Source organism: Vanellus vanellus (genome assembly GCF_965231255.1).
Source record: "Vanellus vanellus genome assembly, chromosome: 2".
NCBI classification, from domain to species: Eukaryota; Metazoa; Chordata; class Aves; order Charadriiformes; family Charadriidae; genus Vanellus; species Vanellus vanellus.
In genome coordinates, this window is record NC_138906.1 from 122309379 (window position 1) to 122330176 (window position 20798).

The following is a 20798-nucleotide window of genomic DNA, read 5'->3' on the forward strand; positions in this document are numbered from 1 at the left end:
TTATCTTCCCGCTCTACTCCACCCTGGTGAGGCCGTGTCTGGAGTATTGTGTGCAGTTCTGGGCTCCCCAGTTCAAGAAGGACAGGGAACTGCTGGAGAGGGTCCAGCAAAGGGCTACAAAGATGATTAGGGGATTGGAACATCTTTCTTATAAGAAAAGGCTGAGGGACTGGGGTCTTTTTAGTCTGGAGAAAATAAGACTAAGTGTTGATAAGATCCCCTGTAAATACTTAAAGGGAGAGGGTCAGGGGGATGGGAACAGTCTTTTTTTCAGTAGTGCCCAGTGATAGGACAAAAGGTATCAGGCATAAACTTGAATATAGGAAGTTCCATCTAACATGAGGTGGGAGAGCACTGGAACAGGCTGCCCAGAGAGGTCGTGAAGTTTCCCACACTGGAGACATTCAAAACACACCTGGACGCCATCCTGTGCAACCTGCTGTAGGTGACCCTGCTCTGGCCAGGGGGGTTGGACTAGATGATCTCCAGAGGTCCCTTCCAACCCTGACCATACTGTGATTCTGTCAGAGTTTGCAGACAATATGCTTAATCTTACAGAAGATGAGCCCAATACATCAATAGCCATCTACCAATTACCACCAATCCAGTACATCAGCACCACAGCATTCCTCTTTGTGGACACCAAGTTACATTAACTTTGATCATTTAGATAATTATTACTTTGAATTCTCTAACAAATCACTCAAGTGATTACTGTCCAAGGCATTAGACAGCTGTATAAATGCTATCACATCAATGTTTTGATAGAAGTTATAAAAATACCTTTAATTTCACTGTCTAAGCCATCTGATATCAAGTAATCAGTATTCTTGTTTGAAATGACAGTATAAGGACTATCTTCATAGCAATCCTTCAAGAAAAAAAGAAAAAAGTCATAAAGTCAATCAATAGTAGTTGATAACTTTAATAACAGTGAACTGAATTATTAAGAAAGCATGTGTGTTTGTATATATTAATTTCTTAAGTAGTTTGTGAGGCTTTAAGAATCTTTCCTATTGTAAAAATGAAAGTTATTTTCACCAACAAATGAAGCAAGTATCTTCTGGCTTGCTCAAATAGCTTCACTGTAAACTAAAGCAAGGAACTCCAACTCTTACGCAGCAATGCCTACCACAGTGAAAATATGCTCCCTGAAGCAATTCTTGAACAAGCTCATAAAAAAAAGAGAGTCAGTTGACATGGGATAGACAAAAGAAAAAGATCTAATTAGTTTATAGTGGAACATTATTTATTGGTCCTCAGTTTACAGAATTAGATGTTTTGAATTTCCAGTGCCAGCTAGATTTGGTAAAGAACTATGATTCCGCAAACAAACCTTTTAATCAGACGCAGTTAACACTGCAGGTCAGTCAAAAGCAAACTCAAGGAGGAATATTTTTGGTCCCAAAGCAAAAAATAACAAAGTTTATGGCAACTGAACTAAAGACACACGCTATCATTTGCCATCTTAGCAGATGACAGAGCAGACCGGATTGCAAGAAGTTACCAGAAAAAACACACATACCCCCACAAAACAACACACTCACACTGTTTAGCAAAGTACAGAAGACCTGGGGAAAAAAAAAAAAAAAAAACACACAAGTTTTAAAAGTGAAGAAAATTAATCAAAATGAAGGTAGGAAGTTACTATGAACAGGACACTTCTGAGGTTACTTGCTTTTGTCAGTGCATAAAGCACAAGTCTTATTTCAGTACTCCTGTCAGTCTATTTCTGACAGTCTAGTATTTCGGTGCTCCTCACTGTCAATTATAAGTAGCACAGAGGGCAGTTTTTTGCGAGAGCACTCATCTTATGCCCTCACAAAAAGTCATAGCTATGTTAGAAGTATCTTGACTGCCTATTAGCCCATTCTGTAGAAACACATACATAATACTAAGGTAAAATTTAACTCAACTAAAATTGGTATTCATATGCACCTTAGAAATTGCTTTTAGAATACTATCATACCTGATTCTGGATAGTGTTTTTCTGAAGGTACTGACTCCAAGGATCTGGTATCTGTTCATCTGTTCCTCTATTAGACACCCGAGAATTTATTTTCAGCAAATAGCAACCCTGAGTTCCATATCTCTGCTTCATCTCTTCATAAATGGAGTCAGCTCTGAAAAAAATAAAACAACATTTACCCTGTCTTGGTATCAAACCAATTTTATTCTAAGTGTGTGCTGCAACAAGCTATTTTAGACTATTATGCATAGGGATTAAATGGAAAATTCTCCTATTTGTAAAGCAGTCCTTATGCAAGAGTGAAGCTGAGAATCTTTGATAATTACTTCAGCAAGCTAATAAAGAAAGCATCTACCTCAAGATGCTAGGACTGATTCTTTTTATTTTAAATTAACACAAGAAGTAGATCTAAAAATACTACTTAAGGAAACCTGCCCTGATAATAGTCAGCATACTAGTTAATGGGCCCTATCATGTCTAATCTCAACAGAATTTATAAATGCAAATATTTTGGTCAAAGAGTTCATCTTTAAGTTCACTGAAGGCAGAAGGCCCACCTTTGTTCCTCTCCTGTGCTTACATCATGCAGTAACACATAGTACTTGAGCGTGTTTGGTATAAACCACTTGGGATACAAGTATTCATTACTATGCTGAATTCGATGTTGTTCTTGAGACAGCTTCAGGAATTGCTCCACAGGCTCTGGTTCACTAGAAGAAACTACAAGCATACCTAAATTCATGTTAAGGACATTTACCAAAAGAACCCAGGAAGAACCACTGATCATATAAGAAAAGAGGAAGTGTATAAAATAAGATAGACGAGTACAATGTTTAAGCCTGTAAAACAAACTAGCACGAAAGTATGTGCAATTAGAATTTAGCCTTAGTCCCAAAAAACACTACTTGAATGGTCAGTTAACTAATATCTGTAACATGAGACGAAACAGGGTTTTGTGCCAATTCTGACATTGAATCGAAGTTTAAGCCAAGACATATTAGCTAATACTTCATTTAAGTTTTTACATACAGACCAACTGTTCACATATGAAACATAACTGAAATTCACCCCCAGTGTACTTTAGTTTTCAACTTCCAAGAAGAGTTGGGACTTTAAGATACCACCTGAGCAACAATAACAGCCAGTGTTTGTAAACACAGCAACATCTTCCTAGTAAAGAGCAGAAGCATTCAGATTTTTATCTCAATGCAACTACACGATCATTAATAAGGAACATCTTGCTCCGCTACATCTATTCACCAAATCAAAGAGATTAATTCAGAGAAGCCAGAAAGCAAGTTGTACTTTAAATGCTCCAAAATTTAGAAGTCAAAGGCCAGAAACAATACTGGCCAAGTTAATTCTGCACAAATTTGGCTAACATACCTGTTCCACCACACTGAAATGATAAAGTAAAGAGTTAGGAAGAGAGCAGGTGTTATGAAACCTGCAGCATTTTAATTATTGTAAAGCTAAACACCAGCTACATGACGAAACAGTTCATATTTTCATTTTCTCTGTAGACAAACTAGTCAGGCCTAAGTTTTAGTTAAAAAAAAAAAAAAAGTGAAAGCATTTAGGCACCTTTCCAGACTTCTTTTTGTCCAAAATAGCTCAAAGTTCACCAATTTTCCAAAACACCCTCCCCAACCTCCCCCCTCCATCTGCTAGAAAAACCTATGAAAAACAGCAGCTGATCCCAAACACACAAGCTTCTGCTGTACGTAAGGGACAGTCAATAGATATCTAAAGAGCTACAGCAGAAAGTGGGAAGTTTAGTTTACAGGTATTAGTTTTATGTGTCAGTTTGACACAAAAAAACGTGTGGGTTAAAAGAAAAACCCCACAAAGAAAACCCTGACCCCCTTAAGAAATTAGTCTGTATAGTTAGAGATATTGAAAAAAGTTTATTTCAAATCATAATGGCATAAACAGTTATTGCAAAATTTCAAAGTCTCCTACATTACATTTCTACAGTCAGCTGTAACAGACTTTACACTACAGAGGTCTGTAACACTCAAAGGATACACGCAACATAGTGGTTTAAGAATTCATGATCTGATGCAGGCATGGACTGAAGAAAGCACTCTCTGTAAGACTCAAACCAAGGAGTAGTAGCTGGAATACACAATAACATAGGACAAAATTAGAATATTCAGCAAAAATTCTGTTTACTCATTTATGAAAAGGAAATATGAAAGACTACACCTAAAAGCGAAGCTTGCAAACTCTGACAAGGTTTGTGTGGAAAGAAGGGGGAAAACAGTCTAAGGAGAAAGCACCTAGAATACACATCAGTGGGAGAAACATTTTGAATCAAATCCTGTGAAACTGAAGAGTAGCTTAAGCACCAACTTCAAGACTGTAGGCTAACATGCATTCAGTCCTTGTTAGGAGTAACTACTCCTTACCACCACTTTAACACACATGCACACACTTGGGAAAGAAAAAACAAAACAAAATTCTTCTAACAGTCATTGAATTTGCCTCAGCTAGGGATGTAAGAATTGATCAGGAAAAAAAATTAATTTTTGAGTATGTAGAGGAACTAAGGATTACCAAAACCCTATGCTGCCAGTTTGCCCAAAGCTTTTTGCAAGTCTTGTGACTTGGCTTGACAGTAGTCCCCCTTCCTCTCCCCTGCTAAAATAAACAGTTCAGCTGTCAGCTGGCAAAGCAGAGATCCATAAAGCTAAAAGCTCAGATCCAAATTATGCTGTTCATGTCTTATAATGTTAACCTCCCATGTTCAGATGCCCTTTTACAGTAGGCATTTCCTTTCTGCAAGAGTAACAAACTAAGGGAAACCAAGTATGTCTGGGCCATTCAAAGAACATATGAACCTAAAAATACTGTCTGTTTCTTTCCACTCCAACTACCCATCTAGCAATGAAGTATTATTTCTTCATTCAGTCCTGTTTTAAGCCTTATCCATTCCACAACTCCTTCCCTCAAGTGGAAAAAAAACTCCAGAGCAAAAATCAGTCCACTTCCAATAACCTGATTTGCAGTTGGCTGGAATGCAGCGCAAACTCATCTGCAAACTAGAAAAAAATAACTAGTACAGAAAAATTGCATTAATAAGAAATCCTGAAGGTGTTTATTTTCTTTATATGGCCCCAAGAAAACACATTCCTTGATTTAACTCACGTAAGAATTTCTAATGTTTTGTAAGCCTCCCCTGCACCCACCCCTCAAAAAAACCCCACCACCTTGATTTCTTAGCTGACTTTATGAAACTGGGTTTCATTTTTGTTTTGGAATTACCTTCCAGTGCATTAAGTTAATGCATTTTGTTTAATCCTGCATTGTCAGGCCATCTCACATTGGCTTCATCCACACAGAAGTCAGATGTTGCCATACTTCATAACTGAACTCAGTGTAGCAGTCAGCTCGCCTCACATAAAAAAGATCCACAGGAGGCAAACTTTTACCTTTTGATTATAGCCTTTCTAGTAACTGCTCTCTGAGCACTCATCTAGGGCATAAAAACCTCTTGGCTTTACTAAGTCCCACATATAAATATGCCAACTATTTAAATCAAGGAAAACAGCTTGTTATTAAAAACAATATGTATATTTTTCACAAGTATAACAAAGACTTGTAGCAACTCAGGTTCAAACCAAACAGTGTTAAACTACTTAAGGTAGAAATTTCAATGGCATTTTAGTTTCAAGCTCTGCTTTACAGCTGACTCACAGCAAAAAAGTTTCTTTAAAAATCTGGCACAGCTACAAACAGGGAAGTACTACTTTGTTTTGTGGGGTGGATTTTTTTTTTTTTTGTTTGTTTTGTTTTGTATTTTTTTCCCCTCCCCTTTCTCATTCAGTCTATTAAGAACCTTGGAAGTGGCTACAAAGGCAACCGGATTCCCTCTACACCACAACGTACATTAACAGGATTCATTCAAGAGCATTTACAGGATTGTAATAATTTCTAGTAGATACTTAAAATAATAAACATGCACCACATTCAAAACAAAAAATACTTGAAAAAATTTCACAGATGTACCAATTCATAACACACTATAGCAGTGCATAGCAACACTGTCATCTAGGTACACAGACCTGCATGTTTTGCTTTTTTCCAGTAATATGTTTACAGTATACTAAACAAGCAGAACTAAAGTTTAGGCAAAACTTGTTAATGTGTTCAGAAATCGTTAAGAAAAAAAATGGGAAGTAATATTCATACATAGCAACTTCAGAATAAGTCTACTTCATGAGGTTTTGTACTTTTTAGCTACCTGACTGACCAAGATGAGTTTCACAGATGCCAATACTCCAGCACATTCAGAAAGGAAGGCATTTAGCAGCATCTGAACAGACACTATTGAAAGGCACAAACTTTCTTAATATCTAAAACTGGAAAACATCAAAATCTGACCACAACACAGAACCTCCCTGTAAGTTGAGGGGTCAATAACCAATGCATTTTGGTAGCAAAAAGTCTTATAAACTAGATGAAAATGTATTACAAAGCTTTTTAATGTTGTTTATTTGGTTGTTTTGGTTTGGTGGTTTTTTTTTTTTTTTTTTTTTTTTTGAGATTCATACTCCAGAAAGAACTTCAATATAGCAGAGGTATATGTGCTCTAAGTACTGTCAGCACTTTAGTTCCAACTTGAAAAGCACTACTATCCCCCAAGAAGCAAGTTCTATAGAGAAGCAGAAAGTATTTACATTTGAAATACAGAACAGTGACAGTATATGGTTCCATAGGATCAAACAAGACAGTGCTTTTACAGCATCGGGGCATTTCCCACCACCACTCTGTACTTATTGACTCTACAGAAAGACCAAATGATTTAGATTAGCAGGAATAGAAATGTGACTACAAGAAAAATTAAACAACCATCACCAACAATTTTTCGTTTAGGGGGAAAAAATGGAGGAACACACATCTACGCCAAGAAAAGTGCTAAACAGTTGTAGCAGATGGTAAGGAAAGGTGGATGGGGCACATGGAAAAGGAATATAGGGCAATTTGGCAAATTGGCACCAACCACAAAAAATACCTGAATAAAACGTGGATGTGTTCAGTTCCATCAGTGTCTCTTTCCAATTACTGTACCAAGGAACACTAGCTTTAACTGAGCGATCTGATAGAAAAAACATGGTATTATTATACTAAAAAGGGTCAGGTGCAAACACACTATTGGCTTTTATGCTCTGGTAGCACAAAGTAGAAAATCTATACCATGTAGGCCCATCAGAGACTGAAGACATTTGGTTCCAGCTAAACTTAATCATGAACATTTCAGGCTCCTCAACATTTGACTGCAAGCTTTAACAGAATTCAATATTAATTTCTGGTTCAGCCCAAATTATGGGCTTGAATAAAAATGGAAATCTATAAACTAGTAAAGAATGAAGTTGTATTTAGATATTATTTCCATTTTTATAGTTGCAAGATACTATAAATATAAAACATTAAATTCTGAGATTGCTCAGGCTGTAATACTACAGTTAAAGTAACTGAAGTTGTTAGCTGCTGAAAGTGGTTGCCCCAACATTCTTCCTTATCTCCATCATATTCCTGCATTGCTGCATGCCAGTATTAGCAAACATAACCAGGAAAGTGATCCAGCTGAAAACTTAATTTTTTATTTTTTTTTTCTTTTCTCAAATAAGTCTTTAGTGGGATCACTTTTCCTCACTTTCCACATGCACCGGTACATGAGAGAAGCAGGCATGGCTGAATGTAAGCAACCAGGTCTCTCAATACAAGATGATTACGGAACCATGAGACTATTGAACAACAAGTATAACAAAGAAGGATTACAAACAATTAAACCAATTCACCACAGCAGTCCCAAAACTTTTCTAAAAAAGAGTCAGTGCCAGAAACACTCATACATGAGCTTCCTAATGTTTGTGTCTTCTTTCAAAATAATCTTTAATGATGATCAGTATAAGGACATACATTTTAATATTGCTATCCTAGGAAACTAATTCATCAAAACAGCAAATTTAAAAACACATTAGAGTATTTCACATTTCCATGCCAAAAGATTGTTTTGTCGCCAGGAATGACTGCTTCTATGGGTTTTCAATAAAATGCTCTAACAAAGTTAAAAAAAAAAAGAAAAAAAGATTTCTTGGTAAATACTCATAGTGTCTAAGTAGAAAAAGAACTCTACCTGACAAGCTAGGGACTTTCGCACATCCTCTTACAGCGTAATGGGAACCAAGTTTCATCAAGAACACTGTCAGGGTTTCATGCTAAAGCCAAAGGGGTACCACAAAACTACAAAGTTGTTACATTGTTTTGTCCTTCTGTATGACTTTAAACAGATTCTACATCTCTCCTTCTCTCAAATAAGCATATAGCCAGTCTAAATGGAAATAAGAACCTAATCTCTGAGAGACAGGAGATAGTCAAGTATGATTATTTGTACATCTGAAGCTCCAGCAGCAAATATGTAAAACAACAGGAGAGTTATTTGCTTCTCCACCTACAAAGCATAACTTGATAAAGTCACAGTTTTTCCTCCCTTCCTCCAACTCCTCACTTCTAAATTAAGGTAATTAGAAATGTTAAGGAAAAGTCTCACTGAAACTATTCTGCTTTCTTCAGGTCTTCCAATCTCTAGAATTGAAACAGACTTTCCCTCCAACAAGATTTCACAAAAGAAACAGCAATTCACCAACTTCACAGATAAACAGGGGCACAGAAACTGAAAAAGGGCACAAGTTTCCAATAGCTCTCAAAAATTAGAATTTCCAGGCTCAAGTCTTTTCCTTTACTATCAATATATCACATCAAGTTGAGGATGTGGCTTGTAAGTTAGGTATCAAAGATGTAGAATTATGCAATTTTTCATTGCCAACATTAAAAAAAAAAAAAGATCAACATACTATGACAACATCAGATACTAATCCTCATGAGTGTTTGTCAGTCTTTTGCTACAGCACAGCCAAATTCCTCACTGCATGTTGAACTTTACATACAAAACATTAAGTAATGTTTAAATAGGGCAATGCATACATGCTTTGAATTAAGTATGTACTCAAAGGCTTTAATGGATTAGGGTCTTAATTGGGAGGAGTTTAATCTTCTCAGCTCTCAAGATCAGGTCCCATTTAGTATTATTCACAATACCTTATCCCTTGAAGATCTGAAAAAGAACACTTTTAGAATATTCTAGACATTTTGACAGTGATATATGAAGCAGAGTTTCATGGCAAACAAACAAGACAAGGAATCACACACCTTTCCTCAAAACCATTTTATCCTTAAATTTTTTATGACAACTTTATGAACTCTATGCATTAAGCAATAAGTAAAGAGACAAACAAAAGAAGCCAGGAGGACTAACTTCAATGTAAAGCTGTACGTTAGTACCAATACTGTAAATAAGTTCTAATATTTATTCAGCCAAGTGTAACAAATTAGTATATCAGTTTTGTAACAAGAAAACATCTCTAATTTGATGAGCTATTAACATAGCCAAAGCATAAGTATTTTCTACGTTAAAATAATATGATGATTTATCACAAGTTCAGAAGAATTACAGCATTAGGAAACATTAACTTGATAATTATTAATTATGTTCAGCCACTCTTTTAACATTATAAAAAACCTAAACTATTTGATAGATCTGAATCAGTAAAAAGAATGACTCGAAACCGATCAACTCTCAGAGTAACTTTAGTATATACCACAAACTTGAAATTAAGGTTAGAAACCTTACAGTAAGTTCCAGTTTAAATCACAGAAAAATACAGTATCATTACATACCACTAATGTTGAGATCATAATCTCCAGCTGTGATCACATTAGCTACTAGTCCTTCAGCAGGCTGACTGACAGACACAACGTCATTCAAAAGTTTTCGAATGGCACCAGGCTGAGGTGGGTGAGTAATAATGTTGTTGACAGCAATCTTCAAATTTTTAATTATGTGAAGCTGATTATTAGGATCTCTCATGTGAACTAAAAAAGAAAAAAAATAGGCTTTATTGAGGAGTGTAACAGAGTAAAAACAGTTACCACAAATTAGTATTTCTCCAAAAGATTCTTCTTTTTCTTTAAAGATTACTTTCTTCACTAAATCTCTCCATCATCAATTTTAGATCACAGACCATAATATCTGAGTATCAAAAAATGGAGGGGGGGGGGGGGGGGGAAGGAAGAACATAAAATTACCTCATGTTCAACATTAGGCTCATCTAGGCAGACTGATTAAAACCTAGCATAGGATCTTAGCTTAAAGGATAACCACTCAGAGTAAAAAAAAGTATTCAAAATGCATGCCCTACACTGCTGCACTCCCTTCCTTGCAGAACGTACTCAACTTGCACAGAAAGCTTATAGTAACAACATAACATCTTCTATTCCAAGGGGTCCCCAGTTTCCAAGAAAACCCCAGTACAAGACAACAGCATTTAAAAAACTTGTCAGGAATAGCATAGTATTAGTTCATCCAAAATGAACATATCCTTCCATTTTTAATACTAGTGTCGTTATCTTAGTTTGGTTTGTTGTTTTGGTGTTGGTTGGTTGGTTTTTATAAGAACGGTTTTAGAATTCTCCTATTCTACAAAAGGCATCATATGATTTGTTATTGAAGTTACATTCCTTGAATGATAAACTTTTAGTAAAAATTAATCAATTAAAAATAAAGTTCCTGTTAGTAACACCAGCATTTGATTCAATTTTAAATGTTTAAGAAAACAGAAAAGATCTTATGAGTATTAAATATTGATTTCAGAATTATGCATGAGTTTTGCCTGACAAATAGTGGATTATTGCATGTAGCCTCAAAAAAAAAAAAAAAAAAGAAGTCCCAACAGCGCAGTTAAAGTGTCCATGGAGCTAGTGTTTATGACAGAACTACAAACAGCTGGCAAGCATGTAAGTTGTTGGTGTGGAGAGGTTGCTTATTTAGAAAATGTGAAGTAGACTGTTACCAATGAAAATAACATTCAAAAAAAGAAACAGTTTCATTATTAAAATGAGCCTTTAAAAGGGTGATACCAGCCTTATGTTATTAGCACACAGTAACTCTTGCTGTTTTGGCTTTGTGCTACTTATCCAAAAAATATTTTCCTCCCATTAAGACCAACTTCTCCAAGCAAGCCACCAGACAGAAAACACCATTAAAGAAAGAGTCCCAAGCCCATGCAAAAGGGGTCAATACCATGCCTAAAGAACAAGGCAGCAGCAAAGTTCAGCAAGATGATTGATGAACAACAGTATTTAACTTAAAGTTGAAATTCCATGTAATTGTAACAGCTATATGTAGGATGCCTTTGTTTTCTACATGTTTAAAAAAACACCATCACAGGCAAATTTTATTCTTTTCTTTAATGATAGATATGTGATTGCTTTTATTCCCTATGTCCCTGCTTTTGTTTTTCCTTGGTGATTTTGTTGTTTTTCAAAGAAGCCTGTCTCCTAGAGAGCAAAGTGATTAATCAGATGAAAACTAAGGTTTGGGAATTTTTTTCCCCACACACACACACTTAGGTGTACTGGGTCACCTTTCTACTTGCAGTCTAGCCCTGTGATCTTTTCGCTAAAGTTTCATTGGGCTGCAATCGCTTTTGTATCTTACAGACAAAGCTACATTTTACCATAAGAAATAACTGGAGCTTCACATGACTCAGAAGTGCAGAGCTCCCTTTGTAGAATCTTTGTGAAACTTGCTCCCTCGAGCCATTTGTGTTTTGTTTTGTTTTGTTTTTTTTTAAAAAAAAAAAAAAACTACTCATGACATTTTAAGTAGACATTATGATTCTGTATCTGCTCTGATTTTTCATGTCACATTCCCTATTTCAAACCACAAGCACCACCAAGCAAGCTAGACTAAGTGCAGGCAGGACCCACTGAGCATGCCTACCAAAGACATTCAGACACCATGTGCCCCACAGTATAGCCCTTGTCTCCTTTGCATTTTATTTTCACAAAACACTGTATAACATATAAAGGGCAGCACAACAGAAGATTCTTGTTGTTCTCATCTTGCAGCTGAACACAAAATTAAAACCATGAAGGTCTGAAACAGAGTCTTCAGTCCCCTCCAGCCTGGAGAGCACTCCACACTTTCCACAAGCCTTTTCAGAAGTAACAACCACACAGCCTGAATCATAGAATGGTTTAGGTTAGAAAGGACCTTGAAGATCATCAGGTTCGAACCACCTGCCATAGACAGGGACACCTCCCACTAGACCAGGTTGCTCAAGGCCACATACAGCCTGGCCTTAAACACCTCCAGGGATAGAGCATCCACAACCTCTCTGGGCAACCTGTTCCAGCACCCTACCACCCTCAAAGTGAAAAATTTCTTCCTAATGTTTAATCTAAACCTGCCCTCTCCCAGTTTAAAGCCATTCCCCCTCGTCCTATCGCTACATGCCCCAGTAAAAAGGCCTTCCCCAGCTCTCCTGTAGGGCCCCTTTAGGTACTGGAAGGCCGCAATAAGATCTCCCCGGAGCCTTCTCTTCTCCAGGCTGAACAACCCCAACTCTTTCAGCCTCTCCTCATCGGAAAGGTGCTCCAGCCCTAGTCTGACTCCAGTCAGATCACACTACATATGTTTACAGTCCATCTTAGCTGTTAAAGCACATTTACATCATAGTTCAAGTCTGGACTGGCGTAGTGCTACCCTCCTCAGTCACACACTCAATCCCAACCTTTAGCCAGCACTGAAGCTCATGAAAAGACAGTGTGAAACAGTTTAGAGAACAGATCCTGCCCAAAACGACCTAAAAAAAAAAGGGCTTTTTTTTCAGCTCTAAGTTCCATATTGATCTGATTCATTATAATGTTGTATCAACACAGAGGGCAATTATGCTGGCTAAAATTAATTGATCCAGTTTGGACTTTCTATCAGAAAGCTGAAGGGGGGGGGGGGGAACTACCCCCCCCCATCTTATCCTATAGGTAAATTATCAATCCTACTGCCACACAATTACTGAAAAGATCAAATGTAAAGGAAGTGGGAGGGACAAGCAACTAAGAAATCAGCTTGCCTTTACCAGTGCAGCTATAACACTAAAACATGATCATCCTTGGTGTCTCTCCTAAAATATAATAGCCATAATAATGAAGAACAAACATATTTCCATACAGGACACAGATGACATTTCTGGCATATATGCAATGCTAAGGACTGACATAAAGGACATACCTGGAAACCCACAAAGCTCTTGCCTTAATCCCTAATAAAATTTTTCTAGGATATACATTTCCTTCAAGTGTTCATAAGATCATTTCAGGAATATTTTGCCAAAAGTGGGAATAGTAGCATATACTAGAACAAGATCTTTCTCATCAGAAGTTGAGAATCTTCAGATGTTGACTAAAACACTCATGAACAAAGAATTCTTAACATCAAACTAAGCTCATCAAATAAACACAGCATTCCCATTATACCTCCTTACTTCCAGCACATATTTAAGTCTTAGAATCAGATATAGTTATCAGAAGCTCCCCCTTTTTAATACATAAAACACTTTGGTTTAAGAGTAACCGAGGCTATCTTAAAGTGACACTGGCTAGTTGAAGTGTACACTGTAGTTCTCCCTCCCACTGAGACAGCAGTAGTTCAGATAGTATTTTTAAAGATTCTTAAAAACAGGATGCTATTTTAAAGAAAACCTACCTATACAATACATACATTTGTAAAATTAGGCATCAATCGTAACTGACAAACACAACAGCTAAGACAGACTGCCACTTTGAGAATAAATATGAAGGCATAAAATCCACAATATACTTTTGGTTCCCTTTATCAAAGAAAATGGAATTTTGGGAAGAGTTTTGGTTTTGTTTTCCTCTAAAGTAAGGAGTTGCTGGGACAATAAAGTTGTTCTCTCGCTTTTTTAACCATTCCTCCTTCAAAAGCAAAAAGTGACGTACTTATGAAAGTCGAGAAGCCAAAAATTACTGTAAGGAGCACTTTGAACCCATACTCAGCATTTCCTACCATCACAATTTGCAATACTGCAAGGATATTTTTGGCTCCAACAACATTATCAAGTCACCAATATGCAGAACTTGATGAGCAGATTAATACTGATTAGTGCAGAGGCACTACATCTATGTTACGTATGTTCATGGGGTTCTGCTTGAAATTAGATATAATCTGGCCTCCTTGGCCTGAGCAACCACAAGAAGCATATGGTTTAACGCTAAATGAAGAATCAAGCAGTGGTCTGGGCCTCCACATCTCTGTTAACATGTGAAGGACGACTGATATATGCGACAGTAGAAAGCTCAGCTTCATTTCTGTGTATAAAAACTGTTTTGCACATAAATCGGGAGATTCCTTTCTTAACTGCACTGCTTCTCTAAGTGAGAGCATTGATGAACACGCAGCCTTCAGCAGGCTCATAAACTATGTAAATCCTAAACTTCAGAGAAAAATCTGTATTGTAACAGGACTCTAAAGTCACAAGTACAAGTACATGGGACAGCTAATTTCTAAAGAGACAAAATACTAATCAACCCAATTTCACATTACAAATTCAGTGAAAGAGCGATTAAGTAAAGACAGGAGTATTAATGAAAAAAGAACAGCATTTCATACTCCCTTAAGAAAAACTGTGCCTAAAATTGAAGGAATCAAAACAATCATAACCAGTGAAACACAGTTGTGGAGGCATGTGCATATATACACACATTCTGCTGTACCATGATCAGATCATTAATCATGCCTCTCTTCCGCTTAATTGGACATGAAAAGAAGCATGGAAAAGCTTTACTGCTAAGTCTGGTCAAACCTATTAAGGTAGAGCAATTTAAGACTTATCATATGTTTCCAGGTCTTGTGCACAGGATACAATTAACAGTGTCACTATGCAACAGTGTTTGTGCAGACTGCAATAACCATGTTTCCCTTTCATAGAGCTCCACAAATTCTGGAGCTGGAGAAATTGATAACCATTACACAAACTCCTGAGAAGTTTTATCACACTGAACTACTCTTCTGCCTGAAGAAAATGCCTAGTACTGCTTTCCCTACCCTCACGCATGCTGGCTTTCACCGCAAGAAGTTACATATAGCATGCAGTAACGATTTTTTTTCCATGAAGCTAGAAGGGGAAGTCACACTTGGAGTGAAGAACTGCAGTCAGGCTTGCCGCCAGATGAATCAGAATACACAGACAGTAGTGCAGCAACAAAACCCACTGTACCAAGCTTCAGCTTCTCAGTTCTCTGACCCTCAGGTCAGGTTTTTGAACAGGATGGTTCAGACAGTCAAAGTTAGGCTGCCTACACAGGCAGCCCCTTCTCAAAGATTTATCACAATGGCCACAGCTGCAAAATTAGGAAATTAAAACTGTATCATGGGGATTTAGACACAGTTCGTGAGGGTGTCTATTATTACATGACAGACCTTGCAGGATCAATTAAAGAAACATCAAAAAAATACTACGAAGTTATGAAAATCAAATAGTGGAACCTTCCTTCACAAGTTTTTAAAAGAATGCAGAAATCAAGTCAGTATCAGTCTCTCAAGTAATATGCTCGAAGTCTTACATGATATCAAGGGAAGGAGTCCAATCTTGAGCCATAACTAATTCCTTTACCAGAAGAGGGTGAAGACTAGTTTAGTTTAGAACCATCAACATACTATCGAGGTCTGTACTTACACAGGGAACACTGAAGTTGATTCAGGTTTGCAAGTTCCTTAACTGTTACTATAGTTGGAACAAAAAGAGTAATAACTAAATGACAACAGAATTAAGTGTTCCTCAGAGTGAATGTTTCATTTTTAATAGTCTGCTTGTTTTTGTTTGCTAGATATGTTTTGAAAGCCTTTCACCAAAGAGCCTAGAGATATTTAAGTAACTTCAGAATTCCAAGGATGTGAGCTTCTGCATTCATTATTTTTATCACTGCTGCATTCTCACATAGCCCATGAGTTTTGCTAAACAAGGGGAAAAACATTTATAAACTAGTTATGGTTAATAAGTTATTATGACTTGCCACAGAATTAAGGCAGATTTTAACACACACCAGCTTTTAAGTTAGTGCCATTTTTTAAGTAGCAGTGCAAAAATCTAACTGAAGTGACAGGACAAGTTTCATTTTCTTGCACTGTTTCCTCAACACATGACATGAAGAGACTGAAGTCTGAGCTGTGTCTGTCAGGCACCAAATCTGACAAATGTCACTTCATTGCTATTCAGATAAGCAGTCCTGTTGTGCAAGAAGTGTCTTGAAAAGCATAGCTTAGTTTAAGTTACTACCTGGATTTTTTTTTTTTAATTTAAGAAAATAATTGATTTAAAGTTGAGTATTAACAATAGGCTTGTTTTACTGTAAGTGGTCAGTTTCCAGTTTTGCTGGTACTTTACATGGTCATTTCACCTATGCCACATAACAAGCTCGATCCCACCTTCTCTTTGCACAGGCCTTACTCACAGAATCAACAAAAATCTACAGATGATAAAGCTACAGGTAACACAAAGCAAACACTTGCAGCTGAAATTACAATTACTGTTTCTGAAAGACCGACCATACTTTCAACGACTGGGTACTTTCCTAACAGCCTTACCAAAAGGCATGAAATCCAAGCAGATCGGCAGCAAGAACCAGGGACAGGTATTAGCCAGATAACAGCAAAGTCGTTTTACAAAACAAAAAAATCCGCTTGGAAAAGGCAGATTTACAGACACCTTTCTCTTCAGCCCTGCACTCTGTGATGTCTCCAGAAGCCTAACTTCCAAAGTTCCACAGAGGAGGGCAGATCGAAGAAAATTAAACAGACTTAACAGCCACCTGGGACAACCCCGGCAAACGGGTGTCTCCGCAAAGCTTGTCACAGCTCCGGGTTAACACCAGACCGAGCGAGCGGCCGCCGCCACGGCCCGGGGAAAGCGGGTCTCGTCTCCGCTCCGGCAGTGGCCGGGCGGGTTCCCTGCCCGCCCCCACCTCCGGGAGGAAGGGAGCGGCGCCGCCGCCTCCCCCGCCCCGTGTAAACAAGCCTTGTCCCCCGCTCGGTTCCTGGCACCGACCTTCCGAGGTGAGGCGGCAGAAGGGTTTCACCAGCTCGGCGAAGCTCAGGCTGTTCTTGCGGGTGAGCCTCTCCGCCTCCTCGCTGCACAGCGCGGCCACCAAGGGCACGAACGAGTCCTGGATGAACTCCTGCACCGACTGCACGCACTGGGCCATCGCCGCCGCCCGGGGGCCCGAGCCGGCCCCGCCACCTTCCTTCGCTCTTCTCCGCCCGGCCCCGCCGGCTTCCTCCTGCCTCGCCCCGTCCGCCCACCCGCGGCTCCCGCTCCGGCCGCCTGCCCCGACGCCGCGGCCACCGACGGCTCAGCAACCGGCTCGCGCCGCCATGTTGCGCCTCAGCCGACCCCCTCGGGGAGCGCCCGCTCCCGGCGGCCCCCGCGCTCGCTCATGTGATTGGCTGAAAGGGGCGGGGCCGGGGCGCGCACGGGCGGAAGCGGCCGAGAAGGCGGAGGCGACGGTGGCCGGACGGGGGTGGGTCTGTGTGGTCCATTCGTCGTCGTTGTTCTTCTCCTCCCCTCCCCCTACCCGCGGGCCGTTACTGCGTTCCGAGGGGGTGGGCGCGGGGAGCCGCCACCAACCGCCGCCAGCGGCCTTCGCCTGGCTGAGGCAGCGGCGGGTTGCCGGCCCGGCGGTCGCGCCGATGCCGGGAAGTTGGTTCGCGGCAGGCCGAGGGCTGGCGTTGGGCCTCGGGTCCCAGTCGCTGCGCTGCCCACTGCCCGTGCCGTGGCTCGGGGCCCAGCGCCCGGGGGTACCAGCCGCCCCGACGAGCAGGCCGCTCGCCTCACACCCCATACCTCCCCCCGCCTCCACACACCCCTCTCCTTCCGCCGGGGCTGGGCAGCCGGGGCCGGCTTTTCGTCCGGCGGAGGCACTGCTTATTGAACGAGGTGCGCTCGGGGTGGATCAGCCGAGGGTTTGCAGAGCTATTAACCCCCAAAAAACTCAGTTCTGGAGGTTTTATTAAAAAAAAAATAGCCACAGTGGTTAAAAAGTAAAGAGTTGTTTGGGGTTTCTCTGGCGGACGTCACTTCTCAATGGTATGCATGAAATGAAAATCATGCATGATAACTTCATTTTCAAAATTGGCCCGTTAACACGTGGTATTATACAAAGTCCCACTTTCACATTTGTAACCTGATTAAGTAAATGTCATGGATGGAATACAACAGTGATGATCAGTGACAAGAATGAGTAATTCTGATAAGTTCTTTACAAATACTGAGTACTGTATCAGGGTTGGGTATGAACACACTGTCAGGGACAGTCCTCAGGACAGGGCTTATAAACATCACAAAAAATCTCTTATGTCTGTGGAAATGAAAGCTTAACAAGATTATAATCGAGCATGAATTCAACCATAAGGCTTGGAAATCATTAGCCAATTTCTGAGTATTTGGCAGGCCTGTCAGAAGCAGCAAGTTCTTTACGAATTACTGAAGTGAGCCAGGGTAAGTACAGGAGAGAGAGCTTATTCTGAGGGAAGACTTAAAACATGAGATCACTCCTTTCTAAATGCAAATGTCAGAGGCAGAGATCTTACTGTCATTGAGATTCAATGGGAGATCACATTATTTTTCAGATGCATGATTTACAAAGGCATAAGAAGCCAAGCTTTATTATTTCGTCCACTGCTGGAAGTACATTATATGGGCAACTAATTTCCATGGTAAATCTTCATGTATAAAAACCTTTAAAAAAAGGCAAAAGGAAGATGAGGTTATTTTTGTAGTTTATATTACAGAATTAATACATCCTAATTGAAAACCAAGTAAAACTCGAAAAAGTAATATCTAATTGTCTTCCCTAACAAATAAAGTAATTTGTAAATTAGTGTTAATTCCTTTGTCTACATCAATTGGGTCAGCAACTTCCTCTGTGAATGAAAAATTAGTTATTAATTCAATGTAGGCAATAAGAAAAAAACTAATAGGCCATACAACTCACTGTTTTTCAGGATTAAGTCCTGGGAATGTTATCCAAAAGCTACTAAATATTGCAGAAAAAAATATTTTGGCTTTGACAGATTTTTAGAACAAGTTGAAGGCCAACATTCTGCAAATATTTATGGCTTATCCACGTTTGGAAATTCCCCAGAGCTATTCCAAAATAATGTTTTCACAGATACTTCAGCGTATGAGCTCCACATGGGCACTTTAGGAGAACAGTGCTTCTCCCCCATTCCTCGTAATCCATTACTTCAGAATAGTACATGAATTACATCTGGTACATTGAAGTGGATCAGAAGTCCTGATCCTGTTCACATGTGACTTGACATTAAAGATTATTTTAAAATTCTGACCAGCATTATGTCTTTCTGGCAGAGATTTAATTTTAGATTCAAATTTATGGCAGAGATTCAAATTTTGTGTGGCTATTAGCCATCACAGAGTAAGAAATTGTTCATTTTTATTGTAATTGCATTGCTTGTTGGTTGTTAGGGTTTTTTTTAAATTAGAGCAGCTCTGCATTCTAAACCTACATTTGAGTGCTCAAAATTTATTCTCTGTATGAAAATGTTGTACACATTTTCTTTTTAGCCAGTATTAGGAATTTGGTCCTTCGAATTTCTCTCTCTCATGACAGTTCTCTCTCCCTGTATGACACTGTTGAAAGGACTGGCCCTGTCACGCTAGTTTCACACAGCTCTGCCATCTCATAGGCTGTGTAGTGTTTTCCCGTGACGGAGAACCTTTGATGCAGCCTCAGACTTGCCAGCCCTACTAAGGAGGGATAAACAACCCCATCTTCAATGAACACAGTAGCTCAGGATGTTGTATCCCAGATCCGTTGCTAAAAATAGCGTCGTCAAAGAGGATTCAAATAACATTATCTTTATTTACAAAGCAGAAGGCACATTAGAAGGAATATAATATGTCATCACCAATTACTTGTATGATTACCAAGCCTGGCAATGTACGCACAAAATTTTGCTTTCAGAGTCTGACAGTGTACAGATAGATAGGACAGATAGTGGACAGAAGCACTAAGGGATAATATGAAGTCATGAATCCGTGCTTTAGCCATCTGAATTATTTAACAGAAAATACTAGGTTTTACAGAGGAAGAGATGGGTGAAAGGAAACAGCAGGTGAACAGAAGTGAGATTGTGTAGTATGGGGTGGGAGGGGCCTATTTAGAGGGAATAGGAAAAGAGAACAAATACTAAGAAAGTGTCTTGAATAGACCAGAACAAAAACATCACTGAGACAGAAAAATATGTCCACTGTTTCAATTGTAGAAAAAAAAAAAAAAAAAAAAAAAAAAAAACAGAACGTGACTGTAAAATTTGGACTTGAAAGTGCTTATCCTGTACCCCTCTGCTGCTTCCTTGCTGCTGCCAGCAGTGCTTTCTCACTCCCTCGGGCTGGAAGGTCCCTGAACTTAGATGTTCTGTGATTGCTTTGTGCAGATAACCGAGTCAGAGAGCGGGAGCTTTCTGCTGCTGAGGAAGGTTATTTGAAAGGGTTTTTTCACCTGTTAATAAAATAATATTTGTATTATTGTGTAGGTTTATGATAGGGGAAAAAGAGTATAGAATTGCAAATGCTGCAAACTCAAGTTGAATCCAGTGCTTTCAGTTGCAGTTATTGAAATATGGAACATGTCTGTTTCCCTGTAAGTTAGTTACAGGCTAAACTATACCCTTGAAAGTTTACATAACAGACTCCCAGCTCCCTGCAAACTTCCAAGGGCACATTTGGGTTTTTGCTTAGTTCAAGCTTCTGCAGAGTTACGGAAATGATGTTTTGCACAACAATTCACCCGAGCATAACTTGAAGTGAGATTTTAAGATTTAGGTAAAATCATCCAAGAAGCTACATATTATTGGGGGAAGGATTTGGTTGTTGTTTTTTTT

General features: G+C 39.0%; 1 protein-coding gene across 2 annotated transcripts in view; it reads right to left on the reverse strand.

Moving 5' to 3' along the window:
• The window catches only part of TRAPPC8 (trafficking protein particle complex subunit 8), a 56124-nt gene extending 38955 nt beyond the window's left edge, over nucleotides 1-17169 (reverse strand). The window contains exons 1-7 of one of the 2 annotated variants that reach the window (XM_082499644.1): nucleotides 16942-17169; nucleotides 9713-9907; nucleotides 6987-7070; nucleotides 3998-4087; nucleotides 2527-2701; nucleotides 1970-2123; nucleotides 784-871 (exon numbers count right to left, since the gene is read on the reverse strand). In XM_082499644.1, coding sequence (XP_082355770.1) covers nucleotides 784-871; nucleotides 1970-2123; nucleotides 2527-2701; nucleotides 3998-4087; nucleotides 6987-7070; nucleotides 9713-9907; nucleotides 16942-17098 — 943 coding nt within the window. In that variant the 5' untranslated portion in view covers nucleotides 17099-17169. The remainder of the gene's footprint in view (nucleotides 1-783; nucleotides 872-1969; nucleotides 2124-2526; nucleotides 2702-3997; nucleotides 4088-6986; nucleotides 7071-9712; nucleotides 9908-16941) is intronic. The other variant, XM_082499645.1, reaches the window with a different exon arrangement.
• Nucleotides 17170-20798: the final 3629 nt, after the last annotated feature.